Source organism: Danio aesculapii, chromosome 20, assembly GCF_903798145.1.
Source record: "Danio aesculapii chromosome 20, fDanAes4.1, whole genome shotgun sequence".
In the NCBI taxonomy this organism is placed as follows: domain Eukaryota; kingdom Metazoa; phylum Chordata; class Actinopteri; order Cypriniformes; family Danionidae; genus Danio; species Danio aesculapii.
In genome coordinates, this window is record NC_079454.1 from 39,091,178 (window position 1) to 39,113,970 (window position 22,793).

A 22,793-nucleotide genomic window follows, 5' to 3' on the forward strand; every position below is an offset into this window, starting at 1 on the left:
AATGTAGATTGTATCAAAGCAGCTTCACATAAAAGGTCATAGTAAATTGGAACAGTGTAGTTCAGTTTGTAGTGTTCAAGTTCAGTTCAGTGTGGTTTAAAAATCACTACTGTGAGTCCAAACACTAAAGAGCAAATCCAACGATGCGCAGCTCTATAGATCCCGAACCATTCAAGCCAGTGGCGACAGCGGAGAGGGAAAAAAAATTCACTAACTGGCGAAAATAATGAAAAAAAACCTTGAGAGAAACCAGACTCAGTTGGGCACGATCATTTTAATTTCTCCGCTGGCCAAACGTCATGTGCAGAGCTGCAGTCTCAGCGGCGGAGGCTGGAAGCTGGCCTCAGCGAAGTGTTGCTCACTTCTAAACTGGTGTGTTTAGACAGTGGAGTTTTCTGCGTGTTGCAAGGTGTGAAGTCTAAACTCCTCAATTCCCAGGGGAAATCAGAAACCAATGATCAGGGATCATGAAATGAGTATGTATAAAACAGTAACAGCGTACCACAACGTAAGCAAGAACAAAATCAAACCCCATATTCAAGTCAACATAATATCACACAACACAAACCAAAACACACAAACAGAGCAGAAAGGCAAGCAAGACAAAAGCAAGAGAACGAGCTTCCACGCTCGGGTCCTTTTAAACTTTGGACTTCCTTCCTGATTTGCAGGTGGTGACGTCACAGGGAGTAATGATGATTTAAATCTTAACAAACGAATGGTAAACTGGAGTGGGCGATCCTAAAACATAAAAAAAACTGACAGAGAGATCGAGAAGAGAGAGAGAGTGCACACAAACAAAACACAGGAACATACATAGACATACACAATCGTGCCGACACACATCCAATCTTTAACAATACATTTCAGTAAAACTTTTAACAAACCACTTGGACATTATCTTTCAATTTGTAACTATGTTAGGTGACTAAAATATATTTTTAATAAATGTATCTGTTTAATAAATCTGTTTTGTTAAATGCACCAAAGTAAATTGCCTATATTCACTGAGAAATGGATAAAAATGTTCATTTTCAAAAATGGAGTGTACTCGTATATGCTGAGCACTGTATAAGTCTGAAATTTCATTTATGAAATTCTTACATTTAACCTGGTGAAACTTGAAGAAAGAATGGTTATCATTTTATCACCAAGCCCTATCTTAGACTATTCAACCTGATCTCACGAGGAAACAACTATTTTAAGTATTGGCAGAAAAGTGTCTAATTTGTGTGAATTAATTTTATTAATCACAGATAATTTTTAGATATATTTTTAAAGGCATAACCTTACCCCTACCTCTCATTGAGGGATGAGCAAATCAAACTAAAAATATGATTGAGACTGTAAAATTCATTCAAATTAGTTACTAAATCAAAAAGTTACAAATTGAGTGAGATTGTGTTGGACTGTCTCTCTCTTTCTTTTTCTATTGTGCACCATAAAAAGTTCACATTTTCAGATGTTTATTCTAAATTATGAAGTGCAGAAATGATGATAGACAGTAGATTTGGGGCCAGAACACCACAGAAGTGATTTCAGAGCACTTAAGTGTGTTCATAACACCACAAGAGCATGTTTCCCCACTGCCTGCTGCGTGTGACCTTGTTAAGCGTCTGTAAGACTCACCAGATGGGAAGCGGTTCATCAGCATGGCTCACAAAAGCACATTTCCACACTGCCCTTCTGTGTCATCTTCTCACTACGTGTCTCAGAATAGCAAATGAGACCACCTTTTCAAAGCAAAGGAAAATATGCTGTTTTCTTCCAACATCTCTCCCTCGCTCTCTGTTTACCAGTTAAGTGCAGCTGACAGATTAGAACAGACATCTTTAAATGAACGAGTCTGTAATACTCTAGCCTGTTTCCTAATCTAGTTGCTTAATAAACCTGGCATTGTATACTTTGAATATTGTAGTCTCTGTGACAGATTGCTTATTTCGTTCTCTAGCAAATTGGTTCGGATACAAGTGTCTGCAAAATGCATGAATGTCAGTGCAGGAAGGATGAATTGTGAAGTAAACCCATGACATTACTGCTAAGAATGGACTTAGGCCCAATCCCAATTCTACCCCTTAGCCCTTCCCCTTGTCTTTTTAGTTAAAGGCATAGGGCTGTCGGCGCCAATGCTGTAGTGATTAGTGCGTTGACACATGCACTCCGGTGCTCACGGCGACCCGAGTTTGATTCCTGCCTCGAGGTCCTGTGCCAATCCTTCCCCTCTCTCTGCTCCCCACACTTTCTTGTCAATACTCAACTGTCCTATATATTAGAGGTAGAAACCCCAAAAAAATTTTTTTTTAAAAAGGCGTAGGGCTAAGGGAAAGGGCTAGATAGCCCTCAAAACTGAGATTTTTCAGGACCACTTGAAACCAAGGAATAAGAAAAGTTCCCAGAATACACCAGCTACAACAGCAGCATGGCTGCACACAGAAGAAAGAGATGCACAAATTAGTCATTGTTATGAATTTTTACAACAAACAATCACATGTTTTAATACATTCATAATCGCCTCTATGTTTTACCGCCATGCTTTTAAAAAAAATAGCTAAAATAAAAACCGCTCTCTATAATCTCTAATAATAACTCCTGTACAGCAGTCCCACAACATTCTGGCATTTCATGCCACTCCAATACCCTGTCAGAAAAGTCTAGTGGCTGGGAATGACCTTTTTATAGTGTCTGCTATAATGTTTGTATTGTTTTTTCGTGTTTACATAGATGATTATGGCCACGGTGTAACTGCAAAGTACAGTTTATTGCCACATTATATCGTTATGACAACATGATATCATTGTTTTCAGTGATTTCCTGAAGATAAATACCAAAAAAAAATAACGCAACTGGAATAACTACAGCAGTCACGATCCTCGATCTCATATGTAGTAAGAGATGACACATGATGAAGTGTGCAGGTGTTGTAGTGGTGCCCCATTTCTTATGGGTAAAATTTGAAGCACTTCCTCTTCACAATCTGTTTCAAGGGCCAAGGTGAAGGGGTACAAAATAGAATTTGGATTGGGCCTGAACAGTCTTAAACATTATAAAAATAATGGCATCAAATTTCCCCCTGATCTCTTGGCTGTTCTGAAGCGGACAGGAGACAGAGGTAAGGAAACGTTAGGGTGTTTATTAAATGACAACAAGGAGCACATGAAGGATAGCCAGGAGGATCAGGAATGATGTTGGGGTCTTTTCCTCCGTGGCTGGGTAACAGGAATACACGAGGATGGACAGCACACACCAGATACAGCTGACAGAGGATGACACAGACTTGGAAGGACTGGAAGACAGGACGATTCGGGTGGACCAGGAAGACTAGGAGGAATACAAAGAGAACAGGTAAGTAAAGCGTTTGTTTTAGCTGAGGATGACTACGCTGAGTGGTCGCTCAGTTGTCCGCTTTCGTCGAGACGAGCCCGGACAATGAGCGACTGGAGTGCTGTGCTTTTATCTGGTGCTCGTGAATGTGATGCAGCTGTGTGCTCATTAGAAGTCAGGTGATGGTGATCTTCGTGAGTGGGGATCGTGAGAGCCTGACCAATCCGTGACAGTACCCCCCTCCCCAGGGCCCGCTCCTGAGGGCCGACACCTCCGACGCCGTGGTGGTCTCCCTCTGCCTCTAGGCGCTGGGAACTCAGGGTGGCTCTCATGAAACTCCACCATGAGACTAGGATCGAGAATATCAGCTCTGGGAACCCATGTCCTTTCTTCGGGGCCGTACCCTTCCCAGTCCACCAGGTACTCCAACTGGCCACCACGACGTCGGGAACGCAAGATCTCCTTCACTGCGTAGACGGCTCCTTCTTCTAGGAGCAGTGGAGGAGGGGGTTCCTCTTCGTGGTCAGGCTCTGTGGAGGGAAGAACAGGATCGTGATAGGGTTTCAGGAGTGATACGTGGAATGTAGGGTGAATACGGTAGTGAGAGGGTAATTGTAGTTTGTAGGTGACGGGGTTAACCTGTTCCACGATGGTGAAGGGACCAACAAATCGGGGACTTAACTTGCGAGAGGGCAGTCGCATGCGTATGTCCCGGGTGGATAGCCACACCTTTTGTCCGGGTGTGTATCTGGGTTCTTCAGACCTTCTTCTATCGGCGGTTACCTTGCTTCGACGGACTGCCCTCTGCAGATGTTGATGAGCCTCGTCCCAGACTCTCTCGCTCTCCCGGAACCAGTGATCCACTGCGGGGACATCAGATGGTTCGCCATCCCAGGGAAAGAGCGGTGGTTGGAAGCCCAGGACGCACTGGAATGGCGTGAGTCCGGTGGAGGGTTGCCGCAGTGAATTTTGGGCATATTCTGCCCAGCCCAAATACTGGCTCCAGGAGCTCTGGTGACCACTGCAGAAGGTCCTCAGGAACCGTCCCACCTCCTGAATCTTCCTCTCTGTCTGCCCGTTGGTTTGGGGATGATATCCAGAAGAGAGGCTGACGGCCACACCTAGGAGCTTGAAGAAGGCTTTCCATAGACGTGAGATGAACTGTGGACCTCTGTCCGACACAATATCTTCTGGAATACCAAATGACCTGAAGACTTGATTAAAGATATTGTCGGCTGTTTCAAAGGCTGTGGGAAGACCTTTCAGAGGGATTAGTTTGACAAACTTTGAGAATCTATCTACGATGACTAGAATACAGGTATTACCTTCTGACGAGGGGAGGTCAGTGATAAAGTCCACTCCTAGGTGTGACCAGGGACGGTTCGGAATCGGCAAGGGATGGAGCTTTCCAGCGGGTAGATGACGTGGGCTCTTGGATTGGGCACAGTCCTTACAGCCCTGAACATATTGCCTCACATCCCTTGCCATGTTTGGCCACCAGAATCGTTGGGATACTAGCGAGAGAGTATTGTTGATCCCTGGATGTCCAGTGCCTAGCGAGGTATGTAAGGAGTGGATCAGATCTACCCGGTGTTCAGGTGGTATGAACTGCCGATGAGGAGGGCATCCCGGCGGAGCAGGGGCTTCCGGAGTGGCAACGACTGGAGGAGCGTTCCAGGTGATCGGACAAATGGAGATGTGTTCGGGAAGAATCTTCGTTGGGAGTTCTTCATGATCGTGATGCTCGTGTAAACGAGAGAGAGCGTCTGCTCTTAGATTCTTGGGTCCTGGACGATAGGAAATGGAGAAATCAAAACGTGAGAAGAAAAGTGACCATCTGGCTTGACGTGGACATAGTCTCTTGGCCTCTTTGATATATTGGAGGTTTTTGTGATCTGTGATCACCTGGAACGGATGTTTGGCTCCCTCCAACCAGTGACGCCACTCCTCCAAGGCTAGCTTGATTGCTAGAAGCTCCCTGTCTCCTATGCTGTAATTCTGCTCCGCCGGGCTCAACTTCCGAGAGAAATAGGCACAGGGATGCAGTCGGGGCGGTGTATCATGATGTTGGGATAATACTGCCCCGACGCCGGTGGTGGATGCGTCCACTTCCACCACGAAAGGAAGATTTGGGTCAGGATGAGTCAGGAGTGGGGCCCTTGTGAACTCCTTCTTAAGAAGGCGGAAGGCTGCGGCTGCTTCTTTGGTCCACTCCAGTCCTTTGGGTTTACCCTTGAGGAGATTAGTGAGAGGTGATGTAATCCTGCTGTAGTCCTTGATAAACCGTCTATAAAAGTTAGCAAACCCAAGAAACCTCTGGAGCTCCTTAATGGAAGTGGGTTCTGACCAGGATAGAACAGCCTCAATTTTCTTCCCATCCATACGTATACCGGTTTGGTCAATGATGTATCCCAAGAAATGAATCGACTTCTGGTGGAATGAGCATTTCTCCGCTTTGAGGTAGAGGTGATGTTCTCTCAATGTGTGTAGGACCTCCGCAACGTGTTGGCGATGTTCGGCCTCACTCCGGGAGTAAATGAGGATGTCATCTATGTACACTATTACAAAGTGGTGAAGAAACTCCCGGAGGACTTCATGAATGAAGTTTTGGAATACGGAGGGGGCGTTGACCAGACCGTAAGGCATGACCTCATATTCATAGTGGCCAGTAGGGGTCACGAATGCTGTCTTCCATTGGTCCCCCTCACGTATTCTTATCAGATTATACGCGCTGCGGAGGTCCAATTTAGTGAAGACTTTAGCTTCTCGGAGCTGTTCCAAAGCGGCTGGTACCAGAGGAAGGGGATATCGGTATTTTACTGTACCGTTATTTAGGACCCTGTAGTCGATGCATGGACGCAGCCCTCCGTCCTTCTTGGCCACAAAGAAGAAGCTTGAGGCGGCTGGTGATTTTGAGTGACGTATGTACCCCTGACTCAGAGCCTCCCTTATGTAATCTTCCATTGCCTGATTCTCTGGAAGCGAGAGCGGGTAGATCCTACCTCTTGGCAACTGGGCATCTGGAACTAGGTCGATCGCGCAGTCCCATGGCCGATGCGGCGGTAGCTGGGAAGCTCTCTTGGGGCAGAAGACATCATGAAAGGAGCTGTACTCCTTAGGAATGTGGATAGACTGCTTCTCAGGAGGACTCTCGACCGATGTTGTAAACAAAGAAATGGGGTTCCGACCTTGAAGAGGGAGATTTGGAAAACAGGTAGGTGTACATCCAGATCCCCATTTCTTTATCTCTCCTGTGCCCCAAGAGATGATGGGATCGTGCTTCACCAGCCACGGGCGCCCTAGAATGATGTCCATATTTGCACCCTCCAGAACCAGAAATTGAATCCTCTCTTGATGTAACAACCCCACTTGAAGAAGGATGTCTTCGCATTGTCGATGGATACGGGTCGAAGATCGAGTGCACTGGGTTATCGGTTGTATCTGGTATATATGCGAGGACGCCTCAGTACGTAGGTGGAGTTGACGACAGAGGGATTGGGAGATGAAGTTCCCTGCTGACCCGGAGTCGATGAGGGCTGTGACAAGGAGAGAAATAGAGGCAGTAGTTATTTGTACGGTGGTAGTAAGTGGTTTACATTGTTCAATATTCGTACTGAATACACTCACTGAAGTCCGAATGGGACGAAGGGGACACTCCATACGGGTGTGTCCACTGACACCGCAGTATAGACACAGACCCCGGGTCAGCCTCCTCTGTCGTTCCGCTGATGTCAGTCTTCCAGACTCTATTATCATGGGTTCTGGTTCTGGAGAGGCTGTTGACTCAGGCGATTGGAGGAGTGCAGACGAGGGGGTGATGGTGTCCTGTTGATAGGAACGGAGACGATCGGAACATCGGAGAGAATGTTGGATGAATCTCTCCAGACCCATAGTATCATCTAATGTGGCCAGCTGGATTCGGAGAGTGGGTTCCAAGCCGAGCCGGTACGTGGTCAACAACGATCTCTCATTCCATCCACTTGCAGCTGCTAGAGTGCGAAACCGGAGAGCATATTCCTGTGTAGATAGAGTACCTTGCTTTAGATGATACAGCTGCTCTCCAGCGGCTACTTCCCCATCAGAACGTCCAAACACCTCCTTGAAATACTCCGTGAAGGTAGTGATGGAATTCATGACCGGCCCGGCTTGGTTCCAGATCGTCTCAGCCCATTTAAGTGCAGGCCCAGAGAGTAGTGATACGATGTAGGCGATCTTTGACTTATCTGTGGGATATAGAGAAGGTTGCATTTCGAATATGAGGGAACATTGTAACAGAAAACCATTGCACTCCCCCGCTCCGCCTGAGTAGGGCGCTGGTCGGGCCATGGGACTGGAAGGAAGGGCCGAAGAAGAAACTGTGGAGGCGGAAGTGCTCGGTGCTGGTGGTGCGTTGGAAAGTGGAGCTGGTGGCTGTAGAATCCGCTTCAACTGGTCCACCAGCTCTTGAAAGTGATCGGGGGTGCTCATGTTGTCGTCGTTATTGGTCCGGGCTTCTGTTCTGAAGCGGACAGGAGACAGAGGTAAGGAAACGTTAGGGTGTTTATTAAATGACAACAAGGAGCACATGAAGGATAGCCAGGAGGATCAGGAATGATGTTGGGGTCTTTTCCTCCGTGGCTGGGTAACAGGAATACACGAGGATGGACAGCACACACCAGATACAGCTGACAGAGGATGACACAGACTTGGAAGGACTGGAAGACAGGACGATTCGGGTGGACCAGGAAGACTAGGAGGAATACAAAGAGAACAGGTAAGTAAAGCGTTTGTTTTAGCTGAGGATGACTACGCTGAGTGGTCGCTCAGTTGTCCGCTTTCGTCGAGACGAGCCCGGACAATGAGCGACTGGAGTGCTGTGCTTTTATCTGGTGCTCGTGAATGTGATGCAGCTGTGTGCTCATTAGAAGTCAGGTGATGGTGATCTTCGTGAGTGGGGATCGTGAGAGCCTGACCAATCCGTGACATTGGCGTTGTATCAGTGAAACCTTCTACGTTTCATAATTTAAAATAGCCTCTTCATTATAGAAAAAATGTATGTAATCAAGCTCCAAATATGGCTTGCTTGGATGTTTTTGGGTCTGTCAGACAGGCAAAGGCATTTGCATATGACTGCCACTAGAGCAGGGGTGCCCAAACTTTTTCATATGAAGGGCTAAAAACCAAACCTCATTGAGAGCTGTGGGATAAATATACCAAACTGTATTACATTAAAGTTGGCATGGGTAAGTTCCTAATTTATTCGAAAACATTACTTTAAATTAAAATAATCTAATGCAATATTACATTTAAAATGATAACTTATTGCAATAAAAGCATAAACAATCACTTTATAACAGTGGAGTGAATACACTAGTGCTGAATACACTAGTCAAGCAGAATCTGCCTTTGTCTTGATTTGTCCTCTAACTGTCGGGTGACAATATGTACATTTAAATTAAATCTGATTAATTTACACCATTTAATTGTAACATGTAATTTCAGTTAGCTTTTAACAATAAAACAAACAACCAAAAGGTTTAGATTTGAAATGACAATCTCTAAACCATGCCTATCATTCTTCCTCTCTTCTCTGATGGCATGGCGGGCCAAATTACCATGTGCCAACTTTGGCCCGCGGACTCTAGTTTAAGTATCTCTGCTCTAGAGCAACAAACTGACAACATCTTTTATGCAAGGTTTAGACTGCATGATATTGTTTTTATCTAAGATATTTATTGCCACATTGATTTCCAGCCAATCAGAGGTTGGCAATTTTAATAACATGGATGATGTCATCAAAAAGGTGGAGCTAGCATCTGACTTCAGGAACATTCCAGAAAAATGTTGCCTCCTGAAGTGTATTTTAAGTAAAGTTTTACTGTGTACTGCTTTATTTTAAGTAAAGTTGCTCTTTAGGTAAATTAGAAGGCATATTTGTCTCATGATGTTTTAGACATCATGAAGCAACAGAAACTCTTTTCCCAGCAAACAATTTTGTCTTAAAAGACATCTAAATGTAGACAGCTTGGCTAAAACAAGGCTAAACTTGGGCTGTCAGTGAAAGTCTAAAAAAAACTAGACCAGTCGTCAAATAGACAAATTAGACAGACTTTATGTGTAGTCATTCATTTCTGTTTATTTGATGACTAGTCTAGTTTTGGGCTATTCTTAGACATCTTTTAACAACAAAAAATGCTTGCTGGGTTCATTCATTTATATGTTGTTAAATACAGTGCCTGTATACAAGAATTTGTCCAAAAATCAAAAAAAAAAAAAATGGAGAGCATTTTTTGTAATCTATTTTAATCATTATTTTCAACATGACACAATATAACGTTGCATGAATTTCTGTTGTTATAATAGAATGTGTTTGAGAGCTAAAATTAATATTTCAGAATAAACACAAGCAACTTTGTCTTCCAATCTGGCCAGTCATGAAACGGCTACATCAGAGCTAGCCCAGTATTTTTTATCAGCCATTTTATGACATGTCACAGTGTTATGGCATCGGTGATCTCTCGTGATGGACAAAATGCATACCCAGCTTGCAAGTAATATGTTGATTAGTCTGCACCACATCAAGTTTAACATGCATGTAGTTTGAACCTGGCATTAGCCTGCATTATGGCACCTTGGGCCCCGCCAACTGTGTCATCCAATTGATAGGTTTTAGCAGACATCACAGCCGTATAATACTAAACACTCTTAAAGTTATTCCTACTGTATGCTCACTCTATTTCAATATTTCATTTGGGGCTTGACAGTGAAGATATACAGTTGCAAAAGCATTCCTCCCTCTTTTAAAAGCACTGCCAGTGTCTATCCTTGTTTTACCCCATTGTCTGTCTCTGAGTATTTGGGATATTTTTTCAGATTGTGTCCAATTGTAAATGAATTTCAGTTTATTTTCCCATGTGAATAGGCAGTCATGATCATACACCAGATAACCTGGCTTTGAATGCCAAACTTGTGGTCAGTCAACAACCACAAAAATTGGGTTGAGAGAGTCTGTTTTGGGCAACATGGTGGCTTAGTGGTTAGCACTGTTGCCTCAAAGCAAAAAGGTTGCTGGTTTGAGCCCCGGCTGGGTCAGTTGGAATTTCTGTGTAGAATTTGCATGTTCTCGCCATGTTTGTGTGGGTTTCAAGTCATATGTTGATTAGTCTGCACCACATGAAGTTTAACACGTGTGTAGTTTGAACCTGGCATTAGCCTGCATTATGGCACCTTAGGCCCTGCCCACAGCCATTCAGTCATACAGTTGATAGGTTTTACCAGATATCACAGCCATATAGTATAATACACTCTTGAGGTTATTCCTACTGTATGTTTAAAATAATTTTTGATTGGGTGCCTGACATTAAAGAAATAAATTTGCAAAAGCATTCTTCCCTCTTTTAAAAGCACTTTTCCCTATCGTCTGTGACTAGCTGTTTTCATCTATGTAAATTCATTTACTTATGTAAAAGCAATGAAATGATGAAATATGAATTATTAAATATGAAATGAAAGCTAAATATTTATGCGCAAAACTGGAATATTGCATAAAAGATATGTGAATAAAGCAACATTTCCATCCAATGAGTCAAAGAGAACAAAATCGTCACTTCCTGATTAACTGGCAACAAATACCAACAGTAAAAATGGAATTTGTTGCTGTAGAGAAGCCGTGTGAATCTTTTCCTCATTTAATAAATGACTTGCAATGACATGCAATGATCGCGTGGTGGCGTTTGAAGGTGTGACACACTGAGCACAAACGCTCAGTTCTGGAGGTAATTAATAATATAATAACACTAATACTGACATGGGCGACGCAGTGACGCAGTAGGTAGTGCTGTCGCCTCACAGCAAGAAGGTCGCTGGTTCGAACCTCAGCTGGGTCAGTTGGCGTTTCTGTGTGGAGTTTGCATGTTCTCCCCGCGTTCGCGTGAATTTCCTCTGGGTGCTCCGGTTTCCCCCACAAGTCCAAAGACATGCGTTACAGGTGAATTGGGTAAACTAAAATTGGCCATAGTGTGTGTGATTAAGTGTGTATGGGTGTTTTCCAGTGATGGGTTGCAGTTGGAAGGGCATCCGCTGTGTGAAACATATGCTGGATAAGTTGGTTGTTCATTCGGCTGTGGTGACCCCAGATTAATAAAGGGACTAAGCTGAAAAAAAATGAATGAATGAATGAATCTCAATGTAAAGGAAATGCTAAATCATCACATTGACACACATCTCAATTTTGTGTGGTGTGGCATTATTTAGTCAACTCTGATTTTGTGTGATTTTGTCTATCTGGTCTTTCCCGCTGTCAATGGAGCAGTCCGGCGAAATGACAAAGAAAGCTGATCCTGATTGGTCCTTGTGTGTGCATTAAAAATGCTGATTGGCTCACAGAAAGATCCTTATGGAGCCAAGCTAGAGTTTAACTTTGTAGATAAATCGTTTTCACATATCATTTACATCACATAATGTAAATAAGATGTCATTTAATAACAATATGTGAATAACTCAGTTTTGACAAAAATGTCAGATAAAACCTTATAATTCTACGGTGACGATTTTTATCATCACATGATCACTTATAACAAAATCACATGACTTTTTTGATGCTCATACAGGAATTTGTTCGGTAAAAGTGTTTCCATCGTAGTTTATGCGTATCTTTTATCGAATAAAAAGTTTATCCTAATCAGTTATGCGCATGTTTTTTATTCGCATTTTCAAAATTGATGCGCATCTTGGTGTTTCCATCAACCTTTTTATGCACATATCCAAAATGCTCACAAAAATACATGGATGGAAACATAGCTACTGAATATTTGGGATATTTTTTCAGATTGTGTCCAACTTGTGTCCAAGTGAATCTCAATTTATTTTTCCATTTGATTAGGCAGTCATGATCATACACCAGATAACCTGGCTCAGCCTCTCTGCTACAGTAGCCACTCCCCAATCTCTTGCTATTGGTCAAGCTGAAAAGTGATTGACAGATTTTAGTAGACTGCTCTCAGTTGTGCACAGGAGGCTCAGTGTTAACAAATTTAGGGCTGGTAAACTTATGAATGCCGTACTTCATACATCAGTCAACAACAACAACAAAAATTGGGTTGAGGGAGTCTGTATTGCCAAAAGTTGTTTCTTCACCTTTAAAACAACTGGAAGATATTTGTATATTCATCAAAGACTTGCAATGCATTGAAACAGTTGTAAAGGAATTGCCATTGCTTTTTGATTTTATTCTGTGTCAGTTCAGCATGAGAAAAGCTTTCCTTCTTTCCTCCACAGGAGTGGATCTACACCCACGGACAGCAAATCCGCCAGCAGCAGTACTGTCTGTCCGTCTCCACCACTTTCCCTGCCTCCCAGATCCTACTCATGCCGTGCAACATCAGCGACGGCAAGCAGGTACCTCCGCTGCAGTCAATCCCGACGAAAGCACAGGAGACATCCGTGACAGACCATAAATCAGGCCGCACTTAGAAAGCTCCCGGAGGAAGCCACTGACATCAGCTCTATGAGTATCAGTCCCAGCGTTAGACAGCCCCTCAGGAGAGGCTTTACTCTCAGGCCGGTGTCAGCATTTCCACACATCACATTCGTCATGTCAGTGTCAGGGACATGAGGCACAGTGTAGCATCAGAAAACATTGCTTTGTTTTGGTTTTGCTTCTTTGTTTTTGAGTGTGTGTGCAATGATATGTATGAATTCATGCTACACTCTATATTACATGATGTTTTATGCTGATGTGTACTTGTTAGGGCTGCACGATATTGGAAAAAACTGACATTGCATATTTTGTTTTTCACAAGATAAAAATATTGGAAAGAATTCCTAATTTTATATATCGATTGGAGGGATTTGTAGGGGAGTGCATCTACATAAAACATACTAAATTATACAAAATAGAATAAATGAAAGCACAAATGAAAACAACAGAACAAAAATTAAAATGAAATAAACAATGCTTTAAAGGGGTCATCCAGAGTGCATTTTTAAGGCCTGGTTGTGTTTATAAGATGCAAAGCAATGTGTGCTCATGCTTCATTTGAAGAAAAGCACGTTATTTTTTCAGATATCTTACTTTGATTTTATACAGCTACTCCACTAACATGAAAGCGACTGTCATATTTCCGAGTTCCTCAAAATAGCCCGCCCTCAAATAGCTCTGATTGGTCAGCTAACATAATGTCACCAGGAAAAGCGTCACGCCCCTTCAAGCACACGCTTTTGCGCTGTGTAAATACTGTCATTCAGAGTAACTGTTAGCCATGTCAGTTTAAACCTGAATCAGACAGAAAATGTTTGACGGATAAATATGAATTTGTAGCTAAATTGTTAACAGTGCCAAACAGCATTTGCCATTGTTTACATCTTTGTTTACGTCCTCGCTACAACTTACCATTAACGCTAGACACTATGCATGTAGTAGATCAATTTTAACAAATAAAAATACTTGCGTGTTGTGGCTCATAATCCACAGCTTCTGCTATTATGGTTGGAGCTGCTCCTTCTTGGAGGAGTTTTTAGCTGAATCCATCACTGAACGGGGAGAGATTCTAAAAGTTCTCCTTTGTCAAATGCTAGCTATATATATTTGTATAACTCTCTGGAACATAATTACAATTAAATTGTAAGCACTTCTCTTTTTGTCTCATGTCCTTTGGAAGCCCAAATACAGAAACAGAAGAAGCTCTGTGGAAATAGCAGCGTTTGGACAGCATTTTAGCTTTCTCTGCTATAACATTCCAGCGCCTCTGGCCACACCCCTTTGCTGCGCAGGGTGTATGCTCGTGACCTGAGGGGTTAATGACTTCATTAACCCGAATGTATTTTTTGTAGTCCCAAAACTTAGTTCGCTGTAGACTTTGCTAAGCTAACTCTGTAAAAGCCATTGTCTCACTTTGCATTGAACTTTGAGCGTATTACACTTGTTGTTTATGTTCACACATCTACATTACACATCAAATAAAGTTTAAAATATGATACTGTAGTGGACCACCCCTTTAAGGTTTTCAGTGTATTGACAGTATAGAATTATAGACATTCAATATGTAAAATACACTGCATGTAATCTTTATTGTATTAAATAACTAAACACAACTAATATTTGCCAAAGAGGCAAACTTTACAACTTCTTGTGCCTAAATTATTTAAATGAACTTGACAGTCACAGGCCTTAAAAAACGCATACAAAGTCTTTCATATTATTTGATTCAATTTAGCATGCTCTGAACTGCGTGTTCTGGTTACTTATAATCCCAACCTGACATTGCAGATCCTACAATGTGACTATTGCAGATGCTGAAAGGATATATTGTGCAGCCCTAGTACTTATGCATGTGTTCTTGCCTCCTGCAGCGCTGGCAGAAGTCTGGCACTCACCTGGAGCACCTGGCATCTCGTTTCTGTGTGGACAGCGAGATGGCTCTGGATGGCATCGAGAGCAGTAAAATGCTGGTGATCAGCCCGTGCGAGCTGTCGGCGCACACACAGAGATGGGAAATGCCTTTCTCGTGATCCTTCCCTCCTTGGCCTCTCGTCACCTCTCAGAGCTCAGCTGGAGTCAAAGATGGATAGAGAGGCAGAGAGAGCGAGTGTGTACCTCCAGGAGGTGCTACATCTGTGTCCTGCTGTTCTGCTCTGTCCACTCCCTTTGTTTCTTCAGCACACCCCAGGTATGCTGGAATTGCATAAGCACCTGACGAATTGAAATGACCTTGATTTTGTTGCTATATTAATCCAGCACTCTGTGTTATAAGTTTGACTGACAAAAAGAACAAATGCTGTCTTAACATTAAAGGGTTAGTTCACACAAAAATGAAAATTTTGTTATAACAGTTTTTCTCAGTCGCTTTGGTGCATTTCTCACAACACTATTTACATTTACACAACAGTTAATGCATTTCTCAAAACAATTATTCATCTGTGCACATCATAGTAAAAGTTTCTCATTCCTTCCAACAAATTGCAAATGATGTAGACCTGCATCAATTGCTTTCATACCACTCTCTGCTGTTTATAACATTATCATTTGCTTATGTCATGTCAGTCAAAATTAACTAAACTTGTGAATGCTGAATAGTCATTCCATATTAAACTAATAGTCCTCATTTCATTACTTGAGTCATTACATACAAAAATGTTGAACTAGTTGTCAAAAATCTGTCAAGCAAATTTTATAAAACTTATTTATAAAACCTATCTATGTTGTAGGTTCAGTTCCAATATGCACTGCAATATTGTTTACAGTCCAGTTACCCAAATGGAATGTATGTTTGTTGTAAATAAGGGTCTATTTATTCTTTTGCACAATGCCAAATAGAGATACCCCACTAAACGCTGTGATGTCTAACTTAACTGTAGTTTTCAAATGTCTGTGCAAATAGTATATAGTGCTGTCTTGAGCATTTTAAGGAAGTGTCACCAAAATCTGACTTTTTTGCAATGGAAAAAATGTACAGAGTAATACATAAACAGTGGTGTCAGGACTTTTCATCTTGACGACACTGACACTATCCATTTTGAGCAAGTGACATGCTTTTGCAGGTTATCAACTAGGTTTTGCAGTTTGTACTAATTGTTTTGAGAAATGCATTATCTGTTGTACAAATGTAAATAGGGTTGTGAGACATGCACCAATGGGACTGAGAAAAGCTATAATTACTCACCCTCATGTCATTCCAATCTTTGAGACCTTTGTTCATCTTCAAAACAAAAATCACAATGTTTTAGAGGAAATCCGAGAGCTCTGACAGCTGTGGTCCTGAGACACTCAAAAGTCCAGAAAAGGAACCAAAAACATTGTCAAAACATTCCATGTGACTTTAGTGGTTCAATTGTAATCATACAATGCCACAAAAAATAATAAAACTGTAAGAACTGTCTTTTCTGTATGTTTAAAAATTTATATTTATATTTATGCCATCTAGTTAGACAAATTGCAGTTATATTTATGTAATACATGGAAACAAATAATGTACTTGAATATAGAAAGTGGTTTTTACTACAGTAAACAGGTGTGTTGAGATTCAGAACTCAAATGGCCATGCCTGTCTATACAATACGGTGAAATACTGCTAGTTAAGCATAAAACCCTACCATATTAGACAAACATTTTTAAGTGTATTACTATTAAATTGTTACTTATAATATATGTATTATATTACCCAATATAATTTAACACCTTTACTTGATAAGGAATAGAAGACAAAGGCAAAAAGGTAGTTTTTAAAGTTTCTTTGGTGGTAGTTTTTTAAGTGTTTTGAAGCTTCATATGAGCACAGTTTAACCATATAAAGACACATGGAATCTTTTGGCTATGTATTATGTTCCTTTTTGAAACTTTGGATGTCTCCGGATCATTGCTGTCTATGGAGGGTCAGAGAACTTTTGGATTTCATCTAAAATATCTTAATTTATATTCTCAAGAGATTGGAATGACATGAGGGTGACTAATTAATAACAGAATAATCTAAAATATCTTAATTTGTGTTCTGTAGATAAACAAGGGTCTTGTGAGGGTGAATACTTAATAATGTTTACATTTTTTTTGATGTGATCTAATCCTTAAGGGTGTGTTTGGGTCTAATTTCATTAAAGTGAAGTGAGTCTTATTAAGAATGGTCAAATATGGTTTAAATGAACTCTGGTGTAAATGCTCTGTTAGTGTGGTTCATACAGTATGAACAAGTGTGAATGCTGTCACTCGAACCGTGGAGTGCACCAAACAAGAAAATGTGGATCTCAGTTTGATCCCAAACAAACTGGTGCAGTTGGATTGAAATATGATTGCAACACAGACCAAAGACATCTAAATAAACCAAAAACAGAATATGTTGAGACAAAAAGACAGCTGTTCCTGAAAGCACACTAACAGTACACATTTTCAACCTCTTCCTAATCAAACACACCTGGATCAGCTCAATAGAACATAAGAAGAGATTAAAAAAGACATTTTTTCATCATAACTGAACCCATTCATCGCTCTATGCAGTGCGACTGGTGTTTGAATATTTGTTATCAGTATATTGCTGTCAAGATATTTGCAACTTATTACATTTCTAAACAAAGAGCAAAAAAGAACTTTGCCATGAATGAGTTCAGTTGAGTTAAGTTGACTTTATTGATACCCGTAGGTAGATTCTTTTTGCAGCAAAGTTTGGCATTTGATACAAACAATTAATTCACACACATTTACATACCCACATATACACATACAACAGTACCTTAGAAAATATTACAATTTATTCAGAGCGACAATAGATGATGGGACAAAGCTATTGCTGTAATGTTTTGTCCTACTAAAAAGCATCTGAAACCTTCGACCCAAAGGGAGGAGGATAAACTCCTCAGACAGAGGATGAGAGCTACAGCTACTAATAATCTGGGCAATCTGTAAAAGCTGCCTACCATACAGGGATTCAATACTTAGCTGTGATTCACCAATGTGAAAGCGTGATAGTTTCCTGAGACAATAAAAGTGCTGATGTCCCTTCTTGCACACAGCATCACAGTTTGCCTCAAAGTTTAAAAAATTGTAAATAATGGTACCCAAATATTTGTAGTTCTCCACACATTCAACTTTTTGACCCCTGATATTACTCACCGCAGCTGCTGTATGATTCCTTCTAAAATCAATAATGATGTCCTTTGTTTTTGTTACATTAAGTTTTAGATTTGACTCCTCACACCACTAAACAAAATGATCCACTATGGGACCATGACTATTTCCATCTCCTTAGGGGAGGCTTACAATCACAGTGTCGTCTGCATATTTCAAAATAAAATGATTTTCAAATGTGCTCTGACACATGTTTGAGTAGAGAATAAATAAAAGTAGTGATAACACACACCCCTGAGGTGATCCGGTGGAGGAGCACAGGCTTTCTGACAGGGAACCGTTTATTTGCACTCTTTGTGTTCTATTGGTTGAAAAGTCTAAAATCCAGCCAACAAGATTGTTACTTAGTTGAAAATAAAAGTCTCTGAATTAAAATATGAGGACAAATTGTATTAAAAGCTGAAGAAAAATCTATAAATAAGAATATACTGTATCAGACCATTGGATTACAGCATGTTCAATCTATTGTTTGTTAAATAAATTACTTAAATGTCGTGCGTTTCACTAAAAACAAGGGTTTCTGAAATCAACATGTAGCTTCTTTAAGTTGAAGTACTAAAATGACTAAAATTTAACCTAAAATATGAATAATAAGTATAACTTCCATCCAAACTTTGAACACTAACTAGTATTGCACTGCTGCATGGCTGGCTGAGAATAGTTGGCTCTTTCAAAACGTCAAGGCTGTGCTTGCCGTGCAGGTTTTTAAAATTCAAAGTGGTGTTTTTTGCTGTGTTTGTCCTTCTGACAGCCTTGCCGTGTAGACAGATTTGTTGATTATAATGGGGATGGCCTAGTTTTGTTGCTGTCTGTTTTGCCACGCTTGCAGTGTAGACTTTGTCGCACACAATGGGCAAGGCGATGTGAATATGTTATGGGAAAGGCAGACAGTTACCAATTATAACAGGTATTATGGCCAAAACATTATCGATTATTTAACATGTGAAAAATGTCAAATGTGATTCTTGTTTGTTTGTTTTCAACAAAAACATTATGTAAGGAAACAATCATGTATAAATGATGTATTATTAAGTTTGGATTATAAATGAAAAATAAGCTAAAGATTATTGCAAAGCATGAATTAAATTAAGGTGTTTCAGTAGACAACTAAAATGTGACGTGGACGCTGTGTTGCGGATCTAAATGCAGGTTTATTGACAGGAGAATGGTCAGGGAAGCATCAGTCAACACAGGGGCAAACAGATGTACACAGGAAATCCAGAGTCGTAGTCAAATATCTGGCGAGTGGTTAGAAGGCAGGCAGCAGACAGGAGTAAACAATAAAACAAGGCAAGGGTCTAACACGGCCAAACAAGGCAAGGAAAACGCGTCGTAATGTTCACAATACAGTATAACAAGACTCAGCAAAAAGGTGTGCGTGTGTGCTGTGTATATAGTCCATGTAATCAGTTCATGAACAGCTCCCAGCCGTGAGTGTGTGAAATCAATTGAATGAGGAACAGGTGTGTGTGAGCGGTGCATGACTGGAACTTGTAGTCCATATATTGTAGTCGCTAGATGGCTGGTGATCATAACAACAACATTATGCAAACATTAATTTCAAATTTGACTTGATGCCTTCCTACAGTCGAAATAATACCGTTGTAGTCAGAATTATTAGCCCTTCTGAATTATTACCGGAAAAAAGTTTTTTTCATCAAATTTCTAAACATATTAGTTTTAATAACTCATTTCTAATAACTGATTTCTTTTATCTTTGCCATGATGACATTACATTATATTTTACTAGTAAATTTGCAAGACTCTAGTCTTCAGCTTAAAGTGCAATTTAAAGGCTTAATAGCCAGCATCAGGACGTGGATGCACTGGGGCGCGGTTTTTGCAGATTTCAGTGTTTACGAATAGATTACATCAAAAAGAACACAAGTAATATTGACAAACTATTGTAACGAACTGAAGAAGGCCAGGAAGCGTTTAACAGTTTAAACTCGTCTTTTTTTATGAACTTTTGCACGTTGCAGACAGAGACGGCGGGGTTTCAAAGGTGCCGCTTCATATGTTTACATCAGCCAATAGCGCTAATCCATGGGGGCCGCCATGTTTGTTTACATCAGCGCCTCGTGTTGTAACATAGGCACCGCCATGTTTGATGGTTTTCCTCGTGTCTGTTCGGTAACTCTTGGTGGCACTCGGCTCTGGCAACGAAAGCCCGGCTTCTGCTGCCATCCGTTTCGTGGCATCCATCACACGGGCTCTGTGTGATTCCCATCGATCTTCCAGCTTTACCAAAACATTGGTGCGACATTGGTGCACCCAGAGCCTCACGAAACATCTGACTCTGGTCTTTAGGCTCGACTTTATTTGGTTTTGGTTCTGCTTCCACATTGCGTTGGTTGTAGGATGAAAAAGGTACATACGATGCAGTAGTTCACTTCTGAAACCAGTGTAACGAACTAAAGACGGCCAGGAAAGTCAAAGTGATAGTTACTAAAATATAAACTAAGCAGTCGAGTGTTTTGGTTAATTAGGTTAACTAGGCAAGTTGGGATAATTAGGCAAGTCCTGCTTAAAGGGGGATAATAACAGTGACATTAAAATGTTTTTTTTTTATTATTAAAAACTGCTTTTATTCTAGCCCAAATAAAACAAATAAGACTTTCTCCAGAAGAAAAAATATTATAGGAAATACTGTGAAAAATTCCTTCTGTTAAACATCATTTGGGAAATATTTGAAAAAGAAAAGAAATAAACTTCAACTGTACATACTGAAATTCAACTCTATTTTTAATGTTTTGGGCTTCTTCTTCTGTATATCAATAATTAATAAGCTTCATATTAAAGTTTGACATTCAGTCTGTGCTTAATAACCAGTCTTACCTCCCCAGTGTCGGTGTACAGTATGTGTCTGTGCTGATCTTCTCTTCTGTCTTTTTCTCCAGGTTCCCCAGAGTGTCAGTCATACTGATGCTCAGCAGAACAGAGTCTGGCAGCTGGACGCACACAAACTTGCGGGACACACACCGAGTGTGACACACACACGCTCACACTGGAGAACAGCGCACAACCTTTATATTTCTGTTTCGCTTGACTTTACCCAGAGACGAAGCACTTGTGAGATACATCTGCTAGCACATCCACATACAATAAATTCCCTATTTTTTCTTAATGGCCTGCTGCTCGTGTTTATTCTTGGTCGTCTCCTTGTCTATACTATGATTTTACATTACACCACAGCAAGGCTTGCCATGGATCCTCGAAAATATGAACATGCTCATGCAAGGAAGCTCCATCTTGAAATGTGAAAGGCATCTATATAGTTTTTATATTATGTATTTATTTTCCTTCGGCTTAGTCTCTATTTCAGAGGTCACCACAGCGGAATAAACCACCAACTATTCTGGCATATGTTTTATGCAGCAGATGCCCTTCCAGCTACAACCCAGTACTGTGAAACACCCATACACACTCATTCACATACACAGTCATACACTAAGGCCAATTTAGTTTTATTCAATTCACCTATAGCACATGTCTTTGGACTTTAGGGGAAAGACCTGGAGAAAAGCCACACGATCACGGCGAGAACATGCAAAGTCCACACAGAAATGTCAACTGGCCCAGTTGGGACTTGAACCAGTGACCTTCTTGCTGTGAGGCGACAGTGCTAACCACTGAGCCACCGTGCAGCCCATGTTATTTATTTATCAATTTAAATTTTTTTTTGGCTTAGTCCTTTTATTAATCTGGGGTCGCCACAGCGGAATGAACCGCCAACTTATCCAGCATACGTTTTACGCAGTGGATGTCCTTCTAGCTACAACCCATCTCTGGGAAACATCCATACACACTCATTCACACTCATACACTACGGACAATTTAGCTTACCCAATTCACCTATACCGCATGTCTTTGGACTGTGGGGGAAACCGGAGCACCCGGAGGAAACCCACGCGAATGCGGAGAGAACATGCAAACTCCTCACAGAAACACCAACGGAGGCTCGAACCAGCGACCTTATTGCTGTGAGGCGACAGTAATACCTACTGTGCCACCGCGTCGCCACCCATGTTATAATAGTATGTATTTTTTTATCCATTTTTATTATTCATTTTATGCAGTCATTTGCTTTGTATAAATCAGATTTATTTGTATTAGTTTTAATCAAATTTGGTTGTTTAGTTTATTTGTTTGATTTATTATTATTGACTCTTATTTAATTATATTTTATCATTATAATTTATTTATTAACCTATATTTTAATCGTTATATTTAATTGTATATTTTATTTAGAGTCATTAATCATTTTGAATTTATTTTTTACAATCTTTATGCCTTTTTCCACAGACCTTTTCCCAAAGATTTTCAAAGAATTTGCAGCCAACAAAATATCCTGAAGTCTGGAAATGCCTGTTGATGAGTGGATGTGTATGTGGATGAAATGATTCACACAACTCTAATGAGTGCAAAGACATTTTAAGCATGCCACAATATTGTTGCAAAAAATATCATAGACACTGGACAAGGATTAAAGGTGCTGTGTGTAAGTTTTTGACTCTTCTAAAGCATATAATCTTCAAATACTATAATATGTTTGCAGATATTTAAGAAACATGCTAAGTAAGCATTCTTGCTTATCTGAAAAACAATGCTGAAGTCAGTTATGCTGCTTTGAAAAATGTTCGTTACTTGCCCGAATGCTGTCTTTTTTTTGGTTATTTAAACCCGCTCAATGCCAGTTAACCAATTATATTTAAGCACCCAGGGTTGCCTTGTTGGAAAACCACATATTTCATTCATTCATTTATAAAAGTTCTTAAAGCATGCGCCGTGACTAAAATGCGACCTCTGGTGGACAGTAACAACCCCAAAATGAGACGCAGATTCAGAGTTCCACATTCGGTTATTAATTAGCAAATAATAT

At 40.8% G+C, this 22,793-nt stretch overlaps 1 protein-coding gene across 1 annotated transcript in view; it reads left to right on the forward strand.

Moving 5' to 3' along the window:
• The window catches only part of galnt14 (UDP-N-acetyl-alpha-D-galactosamine:polypeptide N-acetylgalactosaminyltransferase 14 (GalNAc-T14)), a 115,262-nt gene extending 94,224 nt beyond the window's left edge, over positions 1–21,038 (forward strand). The window contains exons 14-16 of the mRNA XM_056481125.1: positions 12,577–12,696; positions 14,650–14,966; positions 20,812–21,038. Of these exons, the coding sequence (XP_056337100.1) occupies positions 12,577–12,696; positions 14,650–14,808 (279 nt within the window). The 3' untranslated portion in view covers positions 14,809–14,966; positions 20,812–21,038. The remainder of the gene's footprint in view (positions 1–12,576; positions 12,697–14,649; positions 14,967–20,811) is intronic.
• The last annotated feature ends 1,755 nt before the right edge of the window (positions 21,039–22,793 follow it).